Consider the following 20,765-nt stretch of genomic DNA (forward strand, 5'->3'; position numbering starts at 1 on the left):
CAAGTTGTATACGAAGCGGTCGCGGTAGATGATTCGCGACAGTTCAAGCTACTATGTTACTATGGCGTTGATGGTTCTCAATCTTTCGTTTACGAAGAATAAGATTTTATCTTTTCATCGATACGTTTTAATTATTGTTAATTTTGTTTATGCGCAAATATGAGGTAACTGTTATTGATGCTGTAAATTATGTTTTTATTTATTATATTATTGTTCCCAAATAGCCCGCGTAACAATCATTTAAATATCGTAACATATAGATTGAGAACTATTGTCTAAGAGACAGAAAATTATGAATGCGTCACATACTTGTAGGTATTAATCCATGCAAATGCACGTTGAAAAAGAATTGTTCTTTTCTATCATGCGGTAGTTCACACAATGTACTGTATACTGTATATGCTTCAATCAATTTGTGTTTCAAGAACTTTTAATTTTGTCAATATCATAATAAATGTATCAATTCTTTTATTCAGTTCCTTCATGCATCACTGATCTAGAGGACTATATCAGCTATTTAATTAGATTACTATAGTTTCTTCTTATCTGTGCATAAGAAACAAGGGTACATAATTAAGTTCACGTTGTATATATAGAATGATTACTTTCATTTATGTACAATTCGATGCATAGACTCGAGTTTTAAATATGTTGTATTCATCGTTTTTGCGTTTAATTCCACATTTAATGTCTGATTAATCGTTTGGATCTACTTACGTACATTGTATTCTCTCTGTCGTCAACTTTTCAATTTGAAATTGAGGTCGTAAATAAATAATAAACAATTTTCTTTATTATCCTTAGAAAAATTAATTGCGTGAGCAAGTGATAAATTTGAATTGATAAGTTTTCTTGCCAAATTAGAATGTGTCTGATAAAAGGGGTACTCGAATATTATTCTCGAGATTTTTGTTCAGAAAATTTTGGTATAGTATAGGTTTTCGTGATTTTTTTTTATCGCATTAGCAGAACATTTGTAATAAAGTTTGAAAGTTTTCACTAATGAGAATTAATTGGTATCTTTGTATTTTTGTACATTGTCTTTTTGTACAAAAGAAAATCTTTGCAAAAAAGAACAATTTTTCTTTAAAAAATATGAAACGTGAGACATGTTCGTTATTTTTCTCTAACTGTTCTACAAGTATTATGTACATAGCCGCGATTACAAAGTAATCATTAGTCTCGGTGAAGATTCTTTTTCATACGTTTTTTTTAACAACTTTTTATTCGTAATATCTAGATATAGATTCGTATATAAATTATCATTATGCGCGCGTTAATTTATGTTACCTGCTTTTACTTTTCTTTTCCTTCGCCGTTTTCATTAACTTTCGACCTTTCTCGCGTGGCACAATAAGTGTTATTCAATAGTTTTGTTTCCTTTCCTTACGACGGTACAAAACTATCCTATCTATGTACAGAGTGTACGAAATGTGCAAAGCGAACGAAACACAAAGTGGACATTTTGTGCAAACCAATCGTATCATCATACTATCTGATTATATCTGTGGTACAAATTCGGGAATCGTATCTTAGTTGCTGTAATTTTATGGATAGATGTACAAAGAATTTCTCAGGCATACAAACATTTGTGATTCTCTTTTAGAAAGTGTGAGCAAGTATCGATAAGAATGTTGCATCGTGCAAGTACGCGAGGCACACAAAATTTCATAGTTAGAAAACATTGGTTTATGGGATACACGAATGATCTTCGTCACAGATCTGTTGGATTACAAGCATTCGCTTAGAAAAATAGAATAAATTTGTGCGGAATTCGGGAACTTGATGTTTGCGCTAGAAAATATAAACGTTTCTAGATATTCTTAGTTCTAACAATAATTTCAACAACTGTGATGTTGGAAAATTTGATCAACAATTTAACCCTATATAATTTCATGATATACGTACAAAAAAAACGATAAAAAACCCCTTGATTAATTCGGCTCGTTTGAAGACGCGTTCTGAGTTGAAACCTTAATGTCTAGATCACAAGTGACACGACGAAATATTTTGGTAATCACAGCTTTAACGCCAGTGATCGTGTTACAAAATGAAACGCGATCTCTTGCTTTTCGTTAATGAATTTTCGCCGATAGATCACCTCGCTGTTTATATTGAGCTTTGAATGACCATTGCGCGTAATTATCAGAACATTCCAGATATTAAGGCACATCAGTTTGCTCGCAAGGCACGGATGACGTTGCTCTCTTGTCCCTTCAAGGATTCAATGTTCGGTAATTGAAAACGTGAGTTTCCTTAGCTTTGCGCGACTTCGCGATGCCTATAATATAATCGGCATAAAAGCCAATCAGTGAAAAATCTTAAATATACAAAATCGGTTATTCATTGTCGATTAAATCATTAAATCATTCTCATCATCGATTAGTAGTCATTCTTATAGCTTAAATGATTAGTTTTGTACACTGTCTTGATTTATTGCTTCGCACATATTTCCTTTACCTTACATTTTTTTCCGTTTTCTCCTTTTAATTTCAGCTGAATGGCTTTTGAGTCGAACATATTGAATAGATGATGTATTTTATGTACAATGCTGAATATGTTACACTGTACCTACGGCTGCCACGTAGATGAAGTATCTCTCGAAATCGAATATATGTATACGCCGGTATCGATGATTCATGTTCGACTGAAAGTAATTTTTATATATCGATTTATAACGGATATGCCTGAGTTGTGAAAAGAAAATATTCACGGAATTAGAAATATTTAAAATATGTTTAAAATCAGTATCATTAGGAAATTTGCTTTTATTGATATTCAATCCTTTATAGAATGAGTCATTTAACGTCACAAGCGAAAAATTTTTCTTTTAGTTTTATTAATAGGAGAAAACGTTTTACATAAAAAATATTGGGTTATGATCTTGAGAAAGAAATTTTTTGCGTCATGATATATTTTCGATATATGTTTCTTCGTTATATATCGATATATTTTCTTCCTTAATCATTTTTTCGTATCATTGAAATTAACAGAGAAATTTTTGGCTAACGTTAGTTGACTCACCTTGCATACGGATATGAATTTAAGCCCAGGTTTCGTACCGTTTATGTAATTGTAAAATTGGTATGAAAGTGCGTAGATTGTGCACTATAGATCGGCCTAATTAAGATCACAAATTCTGGAATAATGAAGTATAAATTTTCTCACACCCGCGGGATCCTAGTAAAATGCAAAAGAGATCTTCCCGAATTATGTAATAAAACAACGGTCGGTGGCATTGTTACGTAATTTAATCCAAGACTCACCGTTAACTCTCTTATATAATTTCTTGTTTTTATATAATCTTAGAACCTCGCGCAAACCGATGACAGTAAAAACATTTCGCAAGTAGCTATCGTCCGGACGTATTTGAAAAGTATGTAAATCAAAAAATGATGTTTAACAATGTTCATTTTCACGAAAGGGTGGGAAAATCAAATCGGGTTATTTCAGCCGATTTAAAGTGGTGAGAGGCCATTTTTACCTAGTGGTTCGAGGGCGTGCTGCGAAAACGCTGCAATTTCACTATGGTCAATAAAAACAATTATTCTACAATTACCGTTGCGTATCGTAATACCGCTATAAATTACCATGATTGGTAATGCGATGGCGATGAAAATTACTTTTTTGTAACTTTTTAACTTAACTTTTTCTACATATTTTTATATCCGCGATCTCATTGAGACATCGATGCAATTAGTTTTCTACGTGAGATACGATTACATGAACGGCAGTGCGGCTTCTTCGTTTGTTTGCTTCCCGCGTATACTCCTTTGCAGAGGGTGGGGGGGGTGGATTCAAAGACGAGTTACCTTGTCAGTCGTGGCAGGTGTACGTACAGCGAACCGAAGAAGGATCACGAATACCTGAGTCACGAGGTCAGGGATCCGTGACATTGAGTCGCAACACATCCGGGAGTACCTTTGTACGTTGCTTCGTATCACACTCTTTTCCTCTCACCTTCCATCCCCTTTCACAAATATACGCTACAACGCAGTCGCAATACAGAGTAATTTTGTACTCAATGTTTTCTCCATTGGTCTCGAAGGATCATTGGACTGGAAGGGTGATAGAGCGAAGCCCGGATGCGACTCGAGGAATCGATGGAAAAAGACGAGATGAATTGATGACGGCTACGACGTAACGCGATCGGGTCACTCGGTCGTCGTGTATGATTTCCTAAGATTGAGCTCTGACGCGGCTAGGCTGTCGCCTTTCACGTAATAATCGGCCGCATCCCTTCTTCCCGACGAATTACTGTTTGTACCGCTCGTCACGCCATTGGCTTGATGGTTCTGCTGATGATCCTTTTTCATGCCGTTTGCGACTGGCTTCCTCCTCTGTTGGTAACTTTGCTGGTAGAATTCGTTGAATAGGAAGAAGAACATAGTCGCGTGCAGACCGATCCACCAAACGAACGCCTTTGGGTAGTTGCAGTCGATGAAGAGCAGTTGGAACGCGTGGATCATAACCGCGATGAACTGAATCATTTGGAAGACGGTCAAGTATTTCTTCCACCAGAGATACGGTTGCAATCTCGGACCCATCGCAGCTAACAAGTAGTATGTATACATTACGATGTGAACGAACGTGTTCAAGAGTCCGAAGAAAGTAGAATGACCGCCTGGAAGGAAAGACGATATATGTTAAAAGATACTTTTGCAAATATTGACGACAGTGAAGTGAATTGCCTTACCAGGTGTAAATTTAACGCCAAACCACACTGACATTGGCATGCAACCATGGTGAATAACGTGCAATGTCGACACGTGATCGTTCTTCTTCCTCAGTACGAAGAAGATCTACAAAAATAGGGGACAGTAAAACGACCGAGATTATCAAAAACTTCCAATGTAATTTACTTCCAGTTACTTACCGTGTCCATGAATTCCGTAAATTTGGAGAAGTAATACCACCAACAAGCGTGCACCATCTGCGCTTTGGAAAATATCGATTAGATAATCCCTTTAACGTTGTTCGTAATACGATGAACGTGGTAATAGGAGCAAATCCTTGGAGATACAGCGTTATCGCTAATAAATTATATACTCTAATGATGAAAAATTATAGAATAAATAAAAGAACAAGAATTGCAGATGCTCGAAAGATTTGCCTTTGATAGAGTTGCTTTGATGAACAGTCGTAACATTTTATTGCGCATCTTTCTGTGTATCCATTTGTGATAGTTATTAGGTGGTAACCAGTAAGTAATATCGTCGTGTGAATGGTGTCTATTTCAAATTTTTGTTTTCTACTCGTAGTCTGTTAAGTGGCATTAATTGCATGAAGCGGTTGTTTCGAAGTGTGTTAGCTTGCTAAATTAACTACAATATTCTCAAGTACTACGGAAAATTTAGTGGCATGTAGGCAGGAAAAATGATGTTATGAGTACAGAGTTGGGTAATATTGACAGAAGAGACTATGAGAAAAGAAAATATGAGAATTTTTAATTGTATCCAATCAATCGCTTGGAATATTGCTGAAGAAAACAATGTTAAAACATGTAACTGTACTCGAAATACAAGTTTCACATTTAAATTGCATAGTTTAAAGAAATTTTGAATTATGTTTTTAAATTTCGAAATCTTCGAACTTTTAGATTTTTGAATTTTTCAATTTCAACAGAAACTTTGCCAACATTGTTATATGTCTCAATATAGAATTTATAGTTTTATCGTGTAACTAACAGATTGTGCAGAAGTTGTATTTGACATAGTGTAATGCATTTGCGTGTTAATGGGGAATATCACCCACCCTTAGTACTTGGGGTCGATCACTGTAGTCTACGGGTTGGCACCTTAGAGAATAGTCGCCAGTCAGCCATCCGGACATTCCTATCTGCAACCACAACCGCCCAGAGGCCATTCTCCGATCAATGAAAAGAATAAATAAACGAAAGAGAAAGGCATAGAAAAGAAAGGGGCGTTCGTGTGCATATTCTCAGAGAAAAATTAATCATGGTAATGGCTGGGACGCGACAGTGTTAATTAAGGCTAAACAAGAACGCGCCTTCGTCGACGTTCATCATTCCCCTACAATTTCAGTTCTTACCTATTTCTATATTCATCATTTTTTCTCCAAATTTTCCTCGGATTCAGGAGAATTTACGTAAAAGTTACAGGAAGTTTATGAATCGTTAATCAGTTTGTCATTTGATTTTTTCTTGATATCAATGGATTTAACGGAATAAAAGTTAATTCGGACTTGGACTGGCATGCAGGCATTCCAAGATGTAATTAGTACAGATTACACGATAACAACAGAAACAAGCAAATGTAGAAACGCAAAATACACAAGCCACAAGCGCTATAGTATAGTTTACTCCTCTTTCATACATGGTTTCGTTCCCTGGTCGACTGCCTACGAAGCATAAGATAATTCGCATCATAGCACAATTCCACAATTTCTACAATCCAAGGCCCTTGAAAACATGAAACGTTCTATCGTCAAAAATATGCGTATACGTTGTCATAGTCACAATTAATGAAATTAGATTTGAGGATATAGAGGAATATGGAGCAGCAGATCAACGATATCTTTCTTTCATATATACTCGTACGTATACGCATATAAAAATCGTTGAACAAGATCGTTGGTGGAGGTCCGTCTCGTTGGAATGGCGGTCGATGATCCATCTGCAGAGAAAATTACGTATGACAAGACTTACCCTCACCGCGGTTGGATTGTTGCTATAGTCCACAGGCTGGCAACGGAAACTATATTGGTCCCACCATCCGCCCATCAGACTCTGTTTTTTTTTGTTTGAAAATTAATGTTTTATCTTGTGCTTTCCTCTGCATTAATCGAAGGCTTAATCGATCGAGTCCGAAATGCGTTCTTCCGCGAACTTTAAAATGCAGCACGATTACGACTCGGTTATTTGTAACCGCTGAAAGTGTTAACTAAAGTTTTGCCAGCCTTTCAAAGTATTGTCCAAGCGATATTAATTTGTCTAACAACAACGAATCGTTTAATTTTGTATACTGAAGCGAGCAACCTTTCTGCATCTTGCATTGAAAAAGATATCACGTAAGAGTTTATATAGTCAATCGTTTCGTAAATATTAATTAAGTAGTGCCATTGATATCGGTCACACACAATCTCGAACTCGATGAATTAACCGGACGTTCGATGTTTTCGCAGAAATCATTCATCGTACGATGCTAGTGTGTAATTCTTGGTTCCCTGTGGCACATTCTGATACAGGAGAGACTGATTGTGCGTGCTTATGTACCATAAGCCAAATGTGTACCATCGCAGACTTGTTCATGCAAGGAATATATTTTTGAATCGGGCAACACATTATAACGGGCAACAAAAATTCTTCAGACGACACGTTATTTGATACAACAAGATATAAAAAGGAGGGAAGAGGAACAAGTGCAACGAGGGACATTCAATTGAAGTAGAAATGTTACCTCGTAGAAGAGCCACGCTGAGAACACCATTTGGAATAGATTATAAATTATCAAGGCGTTCTTCAACTGAAAGGGCTTCCTATTCTCCATTAGTTTTGGACCCAAAACTTTGACTCCGTATACATAGCTCAGGCAGATAAACAGAGTGGGGAACGGTGAACTCATCATGAACCAGTCCGTTGTTCTCTGATCTGAAAAAAATAAATTACAGGTATAACATTCTATCAATGCTTGATCGATTGGTATACATCAATAACTTCAAAAATTTAATCAACATAGAGAAAACTTCTAGGACAAATCAGTCTTCGGTCGACCGTAGTTGATGTTGCATGACCAGCTGCCTTGGCGTAGCATTGGTGTATCGGTCTCGACCTTGAGGTGTCTTCACGCGATATCCTCCTATACTTTTCTCGTCCTTCAAAAGTTCAGTCAACTATCGCATTATTATACTATACGTTATTATACGCGTTAAAACCAGTTGTAAAATGTGTTTAATTAACTGGTCTCCTGCTGGTTTTAATAGCTGACTGACCTTGGTGCGGTTTTATGGTGCTCTTTCAGTATTCTACCTTAAAACGTGATAAGTCGCTTCGATCGTGATATTTTCTTTGCTACGGGAATTTCTACTATTGAAAGTTATTCGGCGAATCTGAGAATACGGTCTCTTATTTGCGTGTTTACTGAAGAAGTTAAAAATTCTCCTCGAGACTGATGGCTGTATCTCTCAGCCGTGTGAAATGAATAATTCATTTTTGATGCAGGTTACCGCTGTATCACGAGGAATAACGTTTGCTTAATCGTATTTGCTCTTTAGCTAATAGTTTTTTTGGATCACATAATTTCTTTTCTACCAGTGATGTGTCATATAAGCGACTGATTTATGAGGCGTTATTTTGATCTTAAATTTATTGCTTAACCGTACTTTTTCATCAGCACATATTATGCGAGATTTTTATTTTTTTTCCCCTTTTTTGTAAGTTTCTGTATCCGGTAACTACCTGTTGTTATAAACACATGTATTCTAACGGGCTTAACCCTAATAAATAAATAACTAACTAACTAACTAACTAACTAACTAACTAACTAACTAACTAACTAACTAAATAACTAACTAACTAAATAAATAAATAAATAAATGAATAATGATATTCTATCCTTCCTTCCTGCACAAGCACTCGTCGAAATCTCCGATTCCGTGCTTCCTTAGTCGTGCTAGAAAACATGGATCAAGTCGTTCAATCATGAAACTTCTAAATTTCTGTTTCTTTATCGTTTTCTCGAGGAAAAGTTTTTATAAAGGAAAAGATAAAGAGATGAGTATTTTCAAGCATTCTTTAATATACGATAATAATGGATAAAAGTTATAAGTGATACACGCAGAAGGTTTCTCCTCTGCTTTTGAGAAAGCGTTGCGAAGTTAAAGATACATGGGGAGAAATGATATGTGGAATTCTGGAATTCCCTATCACCGATCCTTTGCAATATTAGCATGTTAGGTTTCTATAGAATCTTCTTCCACTGGGTAAACGAATATTTATGAAACTAATTTTTATACTGATATGAGTCGATATTATGCGAATAAAAATATAAGTTCTGGTTCGTTGAAATGTTAGTGATGGCAGATAAAAGCTCCAGATACCTAGCTAAAACTTTAAAATTTATGAAGTAAAGAACGAAGTCTAGAAATGTATAACTGTAGCTAGGAAATGGCGAAAGTTGGTAGCATTATGAAAGAAATCGGGGTTTAAGATAGTGAGAAAAGATATTTGGAATTTCGCTATATATTCCACAATAGATTTTTTATTTTGTAATAGTTTGCTATTGATGTTATTTGAGGAATAGTCATCTGTAACTTTTATTGCTTTAATTTTTATTTATTTGTATTCATGCTTGCGTAATTTCAAAGAAGTTTCTATTCAGGATATACCCGCATTGCCGACTATGATGGATAAAGTCTGATTTATGTTTTTGAATTCTTTTGAAAAGTTTAAAAGATTCTTTTAAAAGTTTAGTTCTTGTGGAACAGTTGTAATCTTTGCTCATCTTCGCATTAAGACAATGTTACCCCTGTACAATGTGCTTACGTCGAAGAAGACATATATGTTTTATTCATTTACTTGAACTCTTGTTTGCTTATTTATATACAATAATGTACATATATTGATATTTTTCTGATGTTATCTTTTTGAACGTAGAACTCTACTTATATTTGATTATGTATATTATTTGCATATTTCTTACATGAGTTGTTACAAGCAACTATTCCCGAATGGAGTTATAATTTGTATTCTTTATGCGTTATTTTTTATATTAATGTTTCATTTCATAACTAAACATGCGTTATACATGACTATTTTATTTTCCATCGTAAATTTTGCGTCTCTTTAATTATTATTGACATTATTCTCATTATTTTTCTTATCGTCATCGTTTTTATGTAATACTTTGTTGCTATTGCAAAACATTTATGAACCATAACAAGCATACTCTTAAACATACGTGCTGGTTAAAAAGAAATAAGGATGGAAGAATCATCGATTTTTTCCAACTTTGTTCAAATAGAATCTAATCATTTTACCCAGCACAATCGTATCATTTTTATTAAGAATAATCCAATTTCCATATTATCCACAGGGGACACTGGCCATGAATTCCGATCAACTGCAGATATTCCGTCTAGACCAAGGTGAAAAGCGAAATGAAAGCAGAAAAACGAGAATTGAATGGAGAGAGAGAGGGTTCAGCCATTCCTGTTCTTGCTTAATAAAATCGCTTCCAGTCACCAGTTGGTGATCGTCGCTGAGATGTTTCTCAATGTTTAAGGTTTGTTCACAATGTTTGGAAGGTGAAAAACTTCAAGATATCGTAAGATCTACATCTGGCCATGTTACGCGTTTGTAATGTACGTGTACGATCTCATTAGAGGCTTACCTGCATTTTTGTCGAGTATCTCGTGTAGCCGGTCTACGTACTGCATTACAATCGACATTTTTCTTGCTTTTTGCCAAGAGAACCTTAGCAAGATATCTTCCTGAGGTCAGAATCAAGGGCGTAGATTTTCACGACCAGATCCACGAGTTCCTGAAACGATCAAAGCATGAAAGAATCATCGTCGCGGTCCAAGAATGAAGGTCGATTTCGAAAGTGAATTGAGACAACATGAAGGACGCTGTGGAAAACAAAGCGGGCTCCTTGTTTGGGCCATAAAAATTCCCATAAAAGCGTACAGAAAGTGCATTTCACTCTTCGATAAACGCGTGTGGAAGCAACCTCTATTATTTTTTTATAAAAGATCTTTCTCTACGTCATAGAACTATACTTGAACGTTTTAAAAATATTTATGTAGAGTTAAACGTACGATAAGATTTAGCTTAGCATTAAATATAGAACAAGAAAGAAAAAGGAGGGAAAACTGTGAGAATAATTTAAAACCGGATAGCATGGAAACGCGTAAATTCAGCTGGCTCGCGAATAGTCGGTTTCCAACTAAGTTCTGTTGTTCCATGCGTGAATGAGGGCGTATTACTTAACGTCGATGTAGAGATTGACCAGCTGATTACATAAAATGTTGTCAATTTGTGTCATGATTTTCGGCATCGACATTGAGTTAGAAGCGATTTCGCATGTGCGTATGTGCGCACCACCAAGATCGGCTCATGATCCGAAATTCACCGCGTACATTCGCTTACGAAAGTGGCCACATAATTTTTCTTATGGATTACACGATTGAATAGTCTCGCGCAACTCATGGGCCGACCATGAATTGTCACGGCCTTGAACCACTATGTCCACTATAGTTTCGTCGTTTCCAATAACGATCAGTCAAATTTCACTCGTGATCGTAGCCAAAATCGGTGATAGTTATCAACTTGCCCCACACCTATGATCCATAAGTATGAAATACCTGTTACTTCTGTTATCCTTCCAACTGGAATCCAGTTAGATTACTGAGTCGTTGCAGTTAGGAAAGGAGCTATTAATGAAGTTTCTTCTGCTAAGAAAATGAGATGATTATCACGAAGAAGCGTTAAGTGACACGTGACAGGATGTTCGTTGATTCCTCGAAACGATTTTCTCGCAAAGAATTTCGAAGATACGGAAGAGGACCTTCGCGCGAGAAGATAATTACTTGTGCCTATACAGTGGGTGCCAAGGATGATTGATCATGTCTCTGTAAACTAACTGGCCAGCAACTTATCTACATCCACCCAGCATGCTCTCTATGCTGGTGGACGGTTTGGTAACCCGTTGAATTTCGCTTTCAATACAACTCGGTCGACGAGAGAATTCTCGTCAAGGCCAATCGAGAACGGACTTGAATGGATGTCGTCATTTATCATCGGCCAGCCGGTCACCGATTTGTATACGGACGCGGAGTCTCGGGGACTACCCACTATTTTAACGTCCTACCCTTTCTTCTCCTGTTTTTCTCCCTCTCTCTCCCTCTCTTCAGTCAAAGGAAAAAACCAGAAATCAAGATTTGTCTTCGTGGATGTCAAGAAAATTGACAAATATTGACTATGGAGTTTGCACAACGCGCCATATGTCGTTGATCATATCTGTACAGAGTCTATTAGAACCAAACATCTTCTAATTTGTCCAAGTTTCTTGTTCGAATCTATTTAACTCGAGTTTCCTGTTCAAACATTGGACGAAGATTTTGCACAACGCAAATTAGAGCCCTCTTGCACAATACTTTACTAAGAATATCAGTAAATTCATACAGATTACAGATTGTAGATTGTAGTGCTAAGTAACATTATTTTACAGTTGCATTACAATTCTTCCGTGGAATAGGATAATCAAATGACTTGTATTTGTCGAATGAGAGATATTCATTGCGTTACTACTCCTTAATGTCTAAACTTCTTAAATTCATAAATTTATTTATTGCAAGAAAGTTACATAAATAATAGTAAATTCTAAGATAGAATTAAAGAACAGCAACTGCGTGTTATTACTCTTCTGTAACTTTTAATCGAACGTGGCTTTTGAGAACGTCTCATTTATTAGAATCAACTTCTAAATAACTTCGAACTTGTTACTTGTAAAATGTCACTAATAATCTAATGCAACTGTGCAAGATGATCCAGGTGTCACAGATCATCTTTGTACAGTCTATTAGACTAAAAACATCCTCATTTTTTTCTCATCCAAATTTGTATAACGTGATCTGATTTGAAAAATTTGAAAAAACGTTTGATAAAGGCATCAGCGTATTGTAAGTTCTAAGACATGACAGGGGATAGGAGTACCGATCCAGCGATAAAGGTATCGATTTTCGTGCCAAGTAGGATGGAGCGTCGGCAATGATTCGTCGGCTCCGCGATGGATCGCGATCGCGTGGCTCGATCGTCTCGTTCGCTTGCAAAATGAAAAGTCGAAAACGCGCTGAGCAAGCGAAATACTTCGCGAATATATTGCGAAAGCTGTATACATTATAATGGGCCGGGCGCAGAAAACGGGCCAGCGGCGACTCGATGAGTCTTGGTGGGTCTCGATAGCACACGAGGACTCGATGATTCGGTAGCTCACGGTGGCACACAGTGTCTCTGTGCGTACGTTACGCAAGGAATCGTTCGCTCGTGCCTGCGCTCGAAGCTGTGTCTCGACACTGGAATCGTCGTTAACTATGGGATGAACAAACCACTGACCTCAATATCCACGCCGGCTAAATGTTTCGTTTCACTGGCAACAACCGCAAGAAACGACGTATACTGTTGTAAATTAATGCACCGCGGTGACTCGATCGCGATTTACATACGCTGTGAGATAGGTATACTTGATAATTTTTTTTTTCGTAACTTCTTAGGACAAGGTTCTATTTTTTTGAGAAAAGAATAGCTTTGTCTAAAAAGTATGATATCCAATCCGTCTACGGTGAACGGTACGAGCGATTTGCTTTGCAGAAATATAAATCGCGCAAACTTTCGATTCGCCATACATATTGAGGTATCGTAGATAGGAATCAAAAGACTTACGAGATGATATTTACAGGTCAGTCTTTTCGACAGTATCGTGGAATCACGTTGTACAACTGAACTGAGACACTGTGACACCATTACGAAGTAATTGCACAATCATACGTGACCCATCGTACTAGACTGTTAATTGCTGAAAGGTGTTAGGTCGCGTCAAGGTTGGGAACTGTAGATAAGTAAAAAGTGGGGAGGCCTATGAAATTGAAACGTATACGCGACGTCATCGGCCAAATAAACCGAGAGGAACACAATTTCGTTTATTTCTGAAAGAAGAACTTCGCGATGTGCAGCATCAAGGTGTGAACAAGATTCTTGTAATAAGTCTTGCAAAGACATTTCCGACGTTGGAATACAACTTGAAGAATCGATGTCTCTTTCCTAATTTCATTTTCGTTCAATAATTGGAACTCTTCATCAGTAAGAACTCTTCTATCAACCTTTTATTTCCTATTTTTCACTTGTTACCGACTTCTGAACTTTTTGTAATACCTGCAACCTCTACTTCTTTACTACATTATCATGTTACGCAAGATACCCATATAAAAACTTGAAGAAGCGTTCAATAGAATGCTACATTGTTCCACATGAAATCGATACAATAGCTCGCTGTTAGCAATAACGAGGATCTTAATTATTCAAGTGGATTATTGTCGGCCAGAAATGAGATTCTAAATTCTGTGTTCTATAGCTCGTCAGAATGTTACCTGCAGCTATGATAGCTACGATCATTGAACAGGAAGAAGACAGAAGACCTTAGAGATTCACCGTATATCATAATGTTACGTAAAATACGACCTATTTGTAATTCGAATGAGAGCCAACATGGCGACAAATAACTTGTCTTCTTCTTCGAGAATCGTGTTTTATGTATCAAACACAACAATAAAACACCAAAGAAATATCTTTAACGTATATAGTGCATGTCGAGATATCTTTGATATATATTTGGTATTTCAAATAATTTTTATCGTAAAAATTTCACAGGAAATTAGACGATGTATAATTTCGCGACAAGCTAACTTTGATGTTCGAATATAGTTTGCCAAAAAAGAAGTATAATTCGTAGAAACCCGTTTCGTGGAAGGTTTTACGCTTATTATGACATCATAGTTCGTATCGCACAATGACATAATCTATATTTGTACTAGCGAGTAATTCATGATACGAATTGTCGGTAATTATATTGTGTATAAGATTATGATGCTAAAGTGGCGAATACATTGCGATTGGTTGTACGTACGTGTGAGTCACAGTATTCGACGGAAACTGAAGCTGTCAAGCGATTATGCTGGCGTATAGCGTTTAATCTTTAATCCTAGCGTCGGTTGGTACAACAAAGGCTTGTTGGATTGAAAGCGATAATGTACGGCGACAAAACTGTTTATGTCGCATCTGAAATACTCATATTACCTCGATAAATCTTCGATGAAGAGAGTGACATCGTAAACAATATCTTTGAGGAAGTGAAAATTCATATCTTTGTGAATAGAATTGACGAAATGGAATTCAGACAGAGGATTGTTTTACTCATTAAATATCATGTAGTGCCTACTTTATTTTAGATATTTTATGTGTCTCTGTAATAGACATGAGACGCAATTATAGACTCAATTATAGACTCAAGTACATAATGCTTTTGCATTTTCAAATTTCCTCTAAATATATAAACGTTGTAAATATATATAAACATAAGTTTAGTAATATTATTATCGATAACAAAAGTAGAATAGTAGTCATATAAAAGAAAAAAGAAGGTAAGGCCAATAAACGTAAAAAATGTGTAAATAATTGTAGCAATTGGTAGTAATGATATAAATCGTACATATATACAAACAATTTTAGACAATAGATAAAATTAATTATAAGCTTATTAATATTAATTTATTTAATTTATTTCGCATATTATTGATTTACGATTTCTAACTTTATTAATCTACTTTTTATTATTTCGTGACGAGAGCAGATAACGTTAAATATCAAACGTGTAACCACTAATAATTTAACGTCTATATATAATATACATTGGTGAGCTAGCTCTTATCATGAATCACGAATGATTTGAATCTTTATTCCGAGACTCAATCAGTCGATCAATTTTCAATGTGTTGTTTATAGTGTAAGATAATAATGAATGTAAAAGCTTTTGAAATACGTAAGATTTCATTGCTGCGATAGTAGGAGAGTTCGTAAAAGATTGTGCGATGATGATTGCACGCTACATTTTTATTTGATTGAAACCACAGCCAGCGAATCTATTTGCCCTCCCCCCCGATATATCTAAATATACTGCCATTTATTGGGAGTTTAACAAAACGAGAGATGGTTCTTAGCAAATACGCGAAATTACAACATCGTTGTGCAAGAAATCTGTAATTGGCGTTATACAATACCGCGAGTTAATAACATGGAACTAACCGCGCAGCAGTAATACACAATTTAACGGCAGATCGAGCGTGCCACGTATATAGAAAATAAATTTTCGACGGAAATTTTAATCAAGCTTGCGGTCGAAACGAAAACATTACACATTGTGATTCTTTAAGTCAAGTATATACAAGGATTATTTATCGTGCTTCAAACGATCTTACGAGCGATCAAGGTGTGTTGCAATAGAAAGGTCTGGCTCCAATTAAATTAGATTCTACCACTGTGACGGCTATGAAACGCAAGACAGATGTTTCAGTTTGTTTAATAGGACCCCCGTCTAACCGGTTTCTAACGCTTGTATCAGCGATGCGTGAAATTCGGTCAACGCATAATCGACCGCGTGGATCGTCAAAATTCGCGAAACGTTAATTCGAGAGGGCAAACTTTGGAATAGTTCGAGGTCTCTGAACCAGTACTGGAACATATCCAATCCGTGGTAGAGCGATCGTGAAAGTGGTTTCGCGTGCATGTCTATCCTCGATACGCGTCGCGATTCGCGATGCCGATTGGAGCAAGATCGAAATTTCGTCGATGTTTCGTTTTTCTTCGGTTACTATGTCTTAGGTTTTAGGCTACCATAGCAGATATCTTTTTTTAACCAACTATATCGTTCTATAGGTGCGTTTAGATTTAAGATCAAGCGAGTGAATGCTTGTTCTTACTTCACTTTAGTAGAATTAACGCGTAAACATTCTTTTTCTGTTTCGCGATCAAAGAATGCATTTATAATTATAATTTCTTCATCAGATATCGTTATCACGAGACCGAGCGAGGTGGAAATAACTATTTAATATTCTATATACTTTAATGGTCTATTTTTTATGAATAGGTATATACGTAGGTTTTCGGTTTTTGGTGTAAATCACTTTAGGAACAGATTGTTTGAAAACCGTTTACATCAAGTGAGTACGAGTGAATGCTCCTGATCTCCTCGTATATTTTTGCTCGTTTAGTCTAAATGCACCCTAACGAATACATTAGAGCAGTCAAATACGCGTATAAACTCTTATGAGTGTTCACATTTCGGTTTTCAGATGTTTGATTCGTCAGAACGATAGTTCTTCGGGACAAGCATTCACTGTGATCATAGTCTTAACAATATTTTCCAGTTCATCATGACTCAACTTCGATCGAAGCTCGGTTGATTGCTGGAACAATGAAATTGAAGATTTCTGCAATTCTCTGATTTGGAGAAATAAAAACGGCGAGAAAGATCCAACTTGTTTCATATTTACGTTTACGTCGGTTTCAGGACAATTCATTCGGGACCGCGAGATTTCACAGTTATTTCTAACATGTCACGTGAAAGTGACCGCGTCAGGCGTCAATTTGTATGTCTCGTGACAAGCCTATATTTAGGACAAACGGAATTCTATCAACATGGATAATAATTTCGAGTATCGACGTTTTGCAACGGGAAACAGCAGCGCAGATTGAACGTAGGGGTGCTCTGTCTTGTTAATCTTGTCGTAGTATCATACCATTCGCTACAAACCGTGTAGCATCGTACAGATCGAACAGAAGTCACGAGGAACGTATCGTAAACGAACGAAGGAACAGAATAAAAGAAAAGATAGGAACATAAGATAATTGTTTTATTGTTCAATAGAGTATTTGCAACCACAGAAAATTTATATGAATAAATTATACGTGTCATATAAAACATTTTGAAATTTCATTAACACGAGACACGACTGTTATGATTGTATTGGTCAAATTTGAAACCGATTGGAAAATGTACGCGGAAATTACAAAATATTTACTACAAGCGAGTGAACAGCTGTCATTTCATCAATTTTCAAATAAGATTTGGTCAAATGAAAATGAAATGAAATAAAGGGGATTTCCGTACAAATTTTAATGTACAGTTTAGATTTATTTTCGCGCGTAGAATAACCTTTTGTCGATTATTCACTTCCTTGCGTCGATTACATGATCATTTCCGAGGCACTCCGTATAGACTTGTATTCGATTGTGTCGCGGTGATACATGACAGAGCAGTCGGTGAAACGGCATACGGCGGGAAAGTCGAAGGCGCGTGGCTTGTTGCCGCGTCGCGCCGGCACGAAACTGCAGGTTTAACTATTATGGAGCGACGCAACCGGCCGGTGATCTTAAGTAATACGCGAATTGTTGCGCGTTCGAGTAACAAAATAAAAAGAGATGTAAGAAAACCATCGGCGGGAGAAGAAAAGGAGAACATGTAGCTGTTTTGGGGAGCATTAAGTGAAGAGACAGAGAGCAAAACTTCACTGGTGGAGAAAGAGAGAGAGAGAGAGAGAGTGAGGGGGAGGGGAGGCAGAGAGGAGGGCAACGAGAGAAAGGAATAAGCAGACATGCCTCGTTGTTGACACTTACGAGAAATTGCGGCCACATATTCACGAATAGAAGTGTACGACATACTTTTCAGCTGATTGTAGTATCGCACGAGTACTCTCTGTCGACTGAATCATACATCTTTTAGCGTTCTGAACCGCTTATTCGTGCACGGATCTTCCATCTTCGCATCGTCTCGTCGCGACCTCGACCGTCTCGCTTCCGGTGGCTCTGACACTTCAAGGATCTTTGTTAATTAAACATACGCTGTTGTATGTCGAGTATTATAGTATCTGTAAAGATTCCGTCACTGACAAGTTAATCCTCTAATTTTGATTGTATAAGTAAATGATAGGACTGCGATGAACGATAGAATTTTATTACAGTGGAACTCTGTTTGTATGAATTTCATTTACTGGAACGAACTTTTAGTGCTCAATTAATGGAAGTGCTAACTGAATCCATTTATCTGAACGTAAACTTCTATCCATTTATATGAACGAGAAATAATAGGTAGTGGAGAGAATAAATATGAACTCCAATTACGTAAACTATTTGTCCTACTATATTCTTACTTTCCAAGTGAAATCTTAGAGTTAGAAATATTTCGTGAACAGAAGGACAGCTCCTTTGATCGGGCAAATTTTAATTTCATGTTCTGGAAGGTACTAGAACCGCCAACGTTCACTTCTCCCTCTTACTATGCTAAGTCCAGGAGCGAGATGACCTGGTCTGCATGTTGCAAAATCCCTACCAGTTTGACTAATTGCAAATCGTGATAGAAGCTACAAAGAAGAAAGTTTCCACACACACGGAAAACTGTTTCGTTAGCAAGGCCGGTACTTATAGTTTTTCAGTCGTCATCGTTCAATATTTCACGTGTGTTAATTAGACATGACGGTAAACGGTTGGAGATGTACGGATTTTTAAAAATGTTTTAATGATCCATTCAATTCAAATTCACGAAACAGCCACAAGCACTTACGTCGAGTATGTGTATTTATTCCACTCCTCGATTGGCATGACTTTGGAAATGCGTACACGTAACAAAATCGCGATACGTGAAATCGTCGAACGAGACCATGTCGAGGTCACGATAGTTTCTGTATTCACGACGTTAATTAGATACGTAATTTTATCGTACGCGGAAAGAAAGGGGAACGACTCGAGTCATTGGCAATTGCCTCTGATCTTTGTTTCGCGCCACGAATTCAGACTTGAAACGATCATCTACCGATGTATAATAAATGTAAGTAATATAACGAGGTCAAACGATCGGTCAATGGATAAAATTTACAATTTTCGACGAAGGTATCATTGTAGGTTCACCGATTGATTTTAAATTAATTTCCACAATTAATAGCAGTTCGACAATGCATTATAATCAGTGATGCTTTCAGAATATATGTAAATTAGAAACGAAATATAACCGTTCTTTTTACAACGCGACAATTTTTTATAGATACATTACAAAGGAAGAACTGATTCACAATTGACATCGCATGGATCTAAACGAAGATCTTTTAGACAGATATTAATTGTTGCGACCATCGAAAGTTGTAAACTCCAAACACTGTCTGATTTTACGACTTCAGCGTATCGTTTCCATCTACTATACGTCTATCGTAGCATTCGTGGAATTAAACTATTTATTTCGCGCAACATACATCATTGAGATTGCGGCGTTGACTATGTCTATGTTGGATGTATCTATTATCGTCATTGACTATCGCTCACTGAATGGACTACGAACCTGGTCGAGTATTAGGAAATACCTGTATATCTTGACCAGTTTTATCTGCCACTTTTATTGCGAAACGAATTATTAGTGTTCATTACAAGTGGTAGAGATCTGGTCGCAAATATTCACACATTAATTCCAAGTACCATTAGCAAACGTATTGATTGGTGTTTGTAAAAGGCTCGGGCGGATTGTAGAGGTTGCTCGACCGGATATACCGAACGTAAGGGAACATACAACAGCAGCTTTATTGCGCGCAACGTGCGAGGGCTTACGTTCACGATTAGATATACGACGAAAGAATGCACGCGTTAATCCATTAAACACCACACAGCAAAATAATGTGTAAACGCTGCGGAAATACAACATTATTATAAAACGTAAATGAAATACCGTTACCGTTTTATCAAATCAAATATATTAGAGTAATAGATTTTCAATACATAGGAGAAACCTATTATACAAATCGGAAGGAAATCGGAAACAAAAAGAATTTTTATGATACGAAAACTGTTAGTTTCTTCTCGACTAAAATCGATATAAAATACTTCGATTTCTGCAAATCTCATAAAATTTAATATCTAGGTCGAAGAAATTCTTATGATTCTTTTTTTGATTAGTTACAATGTTAATTCAAAAGAATTCAATAATATCAATTCACTTGTGGATAATGTAAACTGACTGTAATTGGCTGAAAAGGAATTACAAATGAAATGTGGCGTTAACTCAACTTTAATCCTTAATGAGTTAACACATGGAGTAAAACAACTAGGAGATAAATCGTCAGGAATGACGTGAGACACAGACAAGGTCAGATTCCTCGATTTTCTACGAAACATCTTCGAGCGATTAACAATTAAATTACTCTAAACTAGTTTTTTC

General features: G+C 36.5%; 1 protein-coding gene across 6 annotated transcripts in view; it reads right to left on the bottom strand.

Moving 5' to 3' along the window:
* Positions 1-192: 192 nt before the first annotated feature.
* LOC117208286 (elongation of very long chain fatty acids protein AAEL008004-like) overlaps positions 193-20,765 on the bottom strand; it is a 37,467-nt gene continuing 16,894 nt past the window's right edge. For 2 of the 6 annotated variants that reach the window (XM_033449328.1, XM_033449330.1), the window contains exons 3-9: positions 10,350-10,499; positions 7,419-7,609; positions 6,668-6,748; positions 5,755-5,838; positions 4,877-4,933; positions 4,697-4,802; positions 4,155-4,624 (exon numbers count right to left, since the gene is read on the bottom strand). In XM_033449328.1, the coding sequence (XP_033305219.1) occupies positions 4,155-4,624; positions 4,697-4,802; positions 4,877-4,933; positions 5,755-5,838; positions 6,668-6,748; positions 7,419-7,609; positions 10,350-10,407 (1,047 nt within the window). In that variant the 5' untranslated portion in view covers positions 10,408-10,499. Of the gene's footprint in view, positions 4,625-4,696; positions 4,803-4,876; positions 4,934-5,754; positions 5,839-6,667; positions 6,749-7,418; positions 7,610-10,349; positions 10,500-20,765 lie in introns of all 6 variants that reach the window. The other 4 variants (XM_033449331.1, XM_033449333.1, XM_033449334.1 and 1 more) reach the window with 4 other exon arrangements.

The sequence above is a fragment of the Bombus bifarius genome, unplaced genomic scaffold (genome assembly GCF_011952205.1).
Source record: "Bombus bifarius isolate JDL3187 unplaced genomic scaffold, Bbif_JDL3187 scf7180000008058, whole genome shotgun sequence".
NCBI lineage: Eukaryota > Metazoa > Arthropoda > Insecta > Hymenoptera > Apidae > Bombus > Bombus bifarius.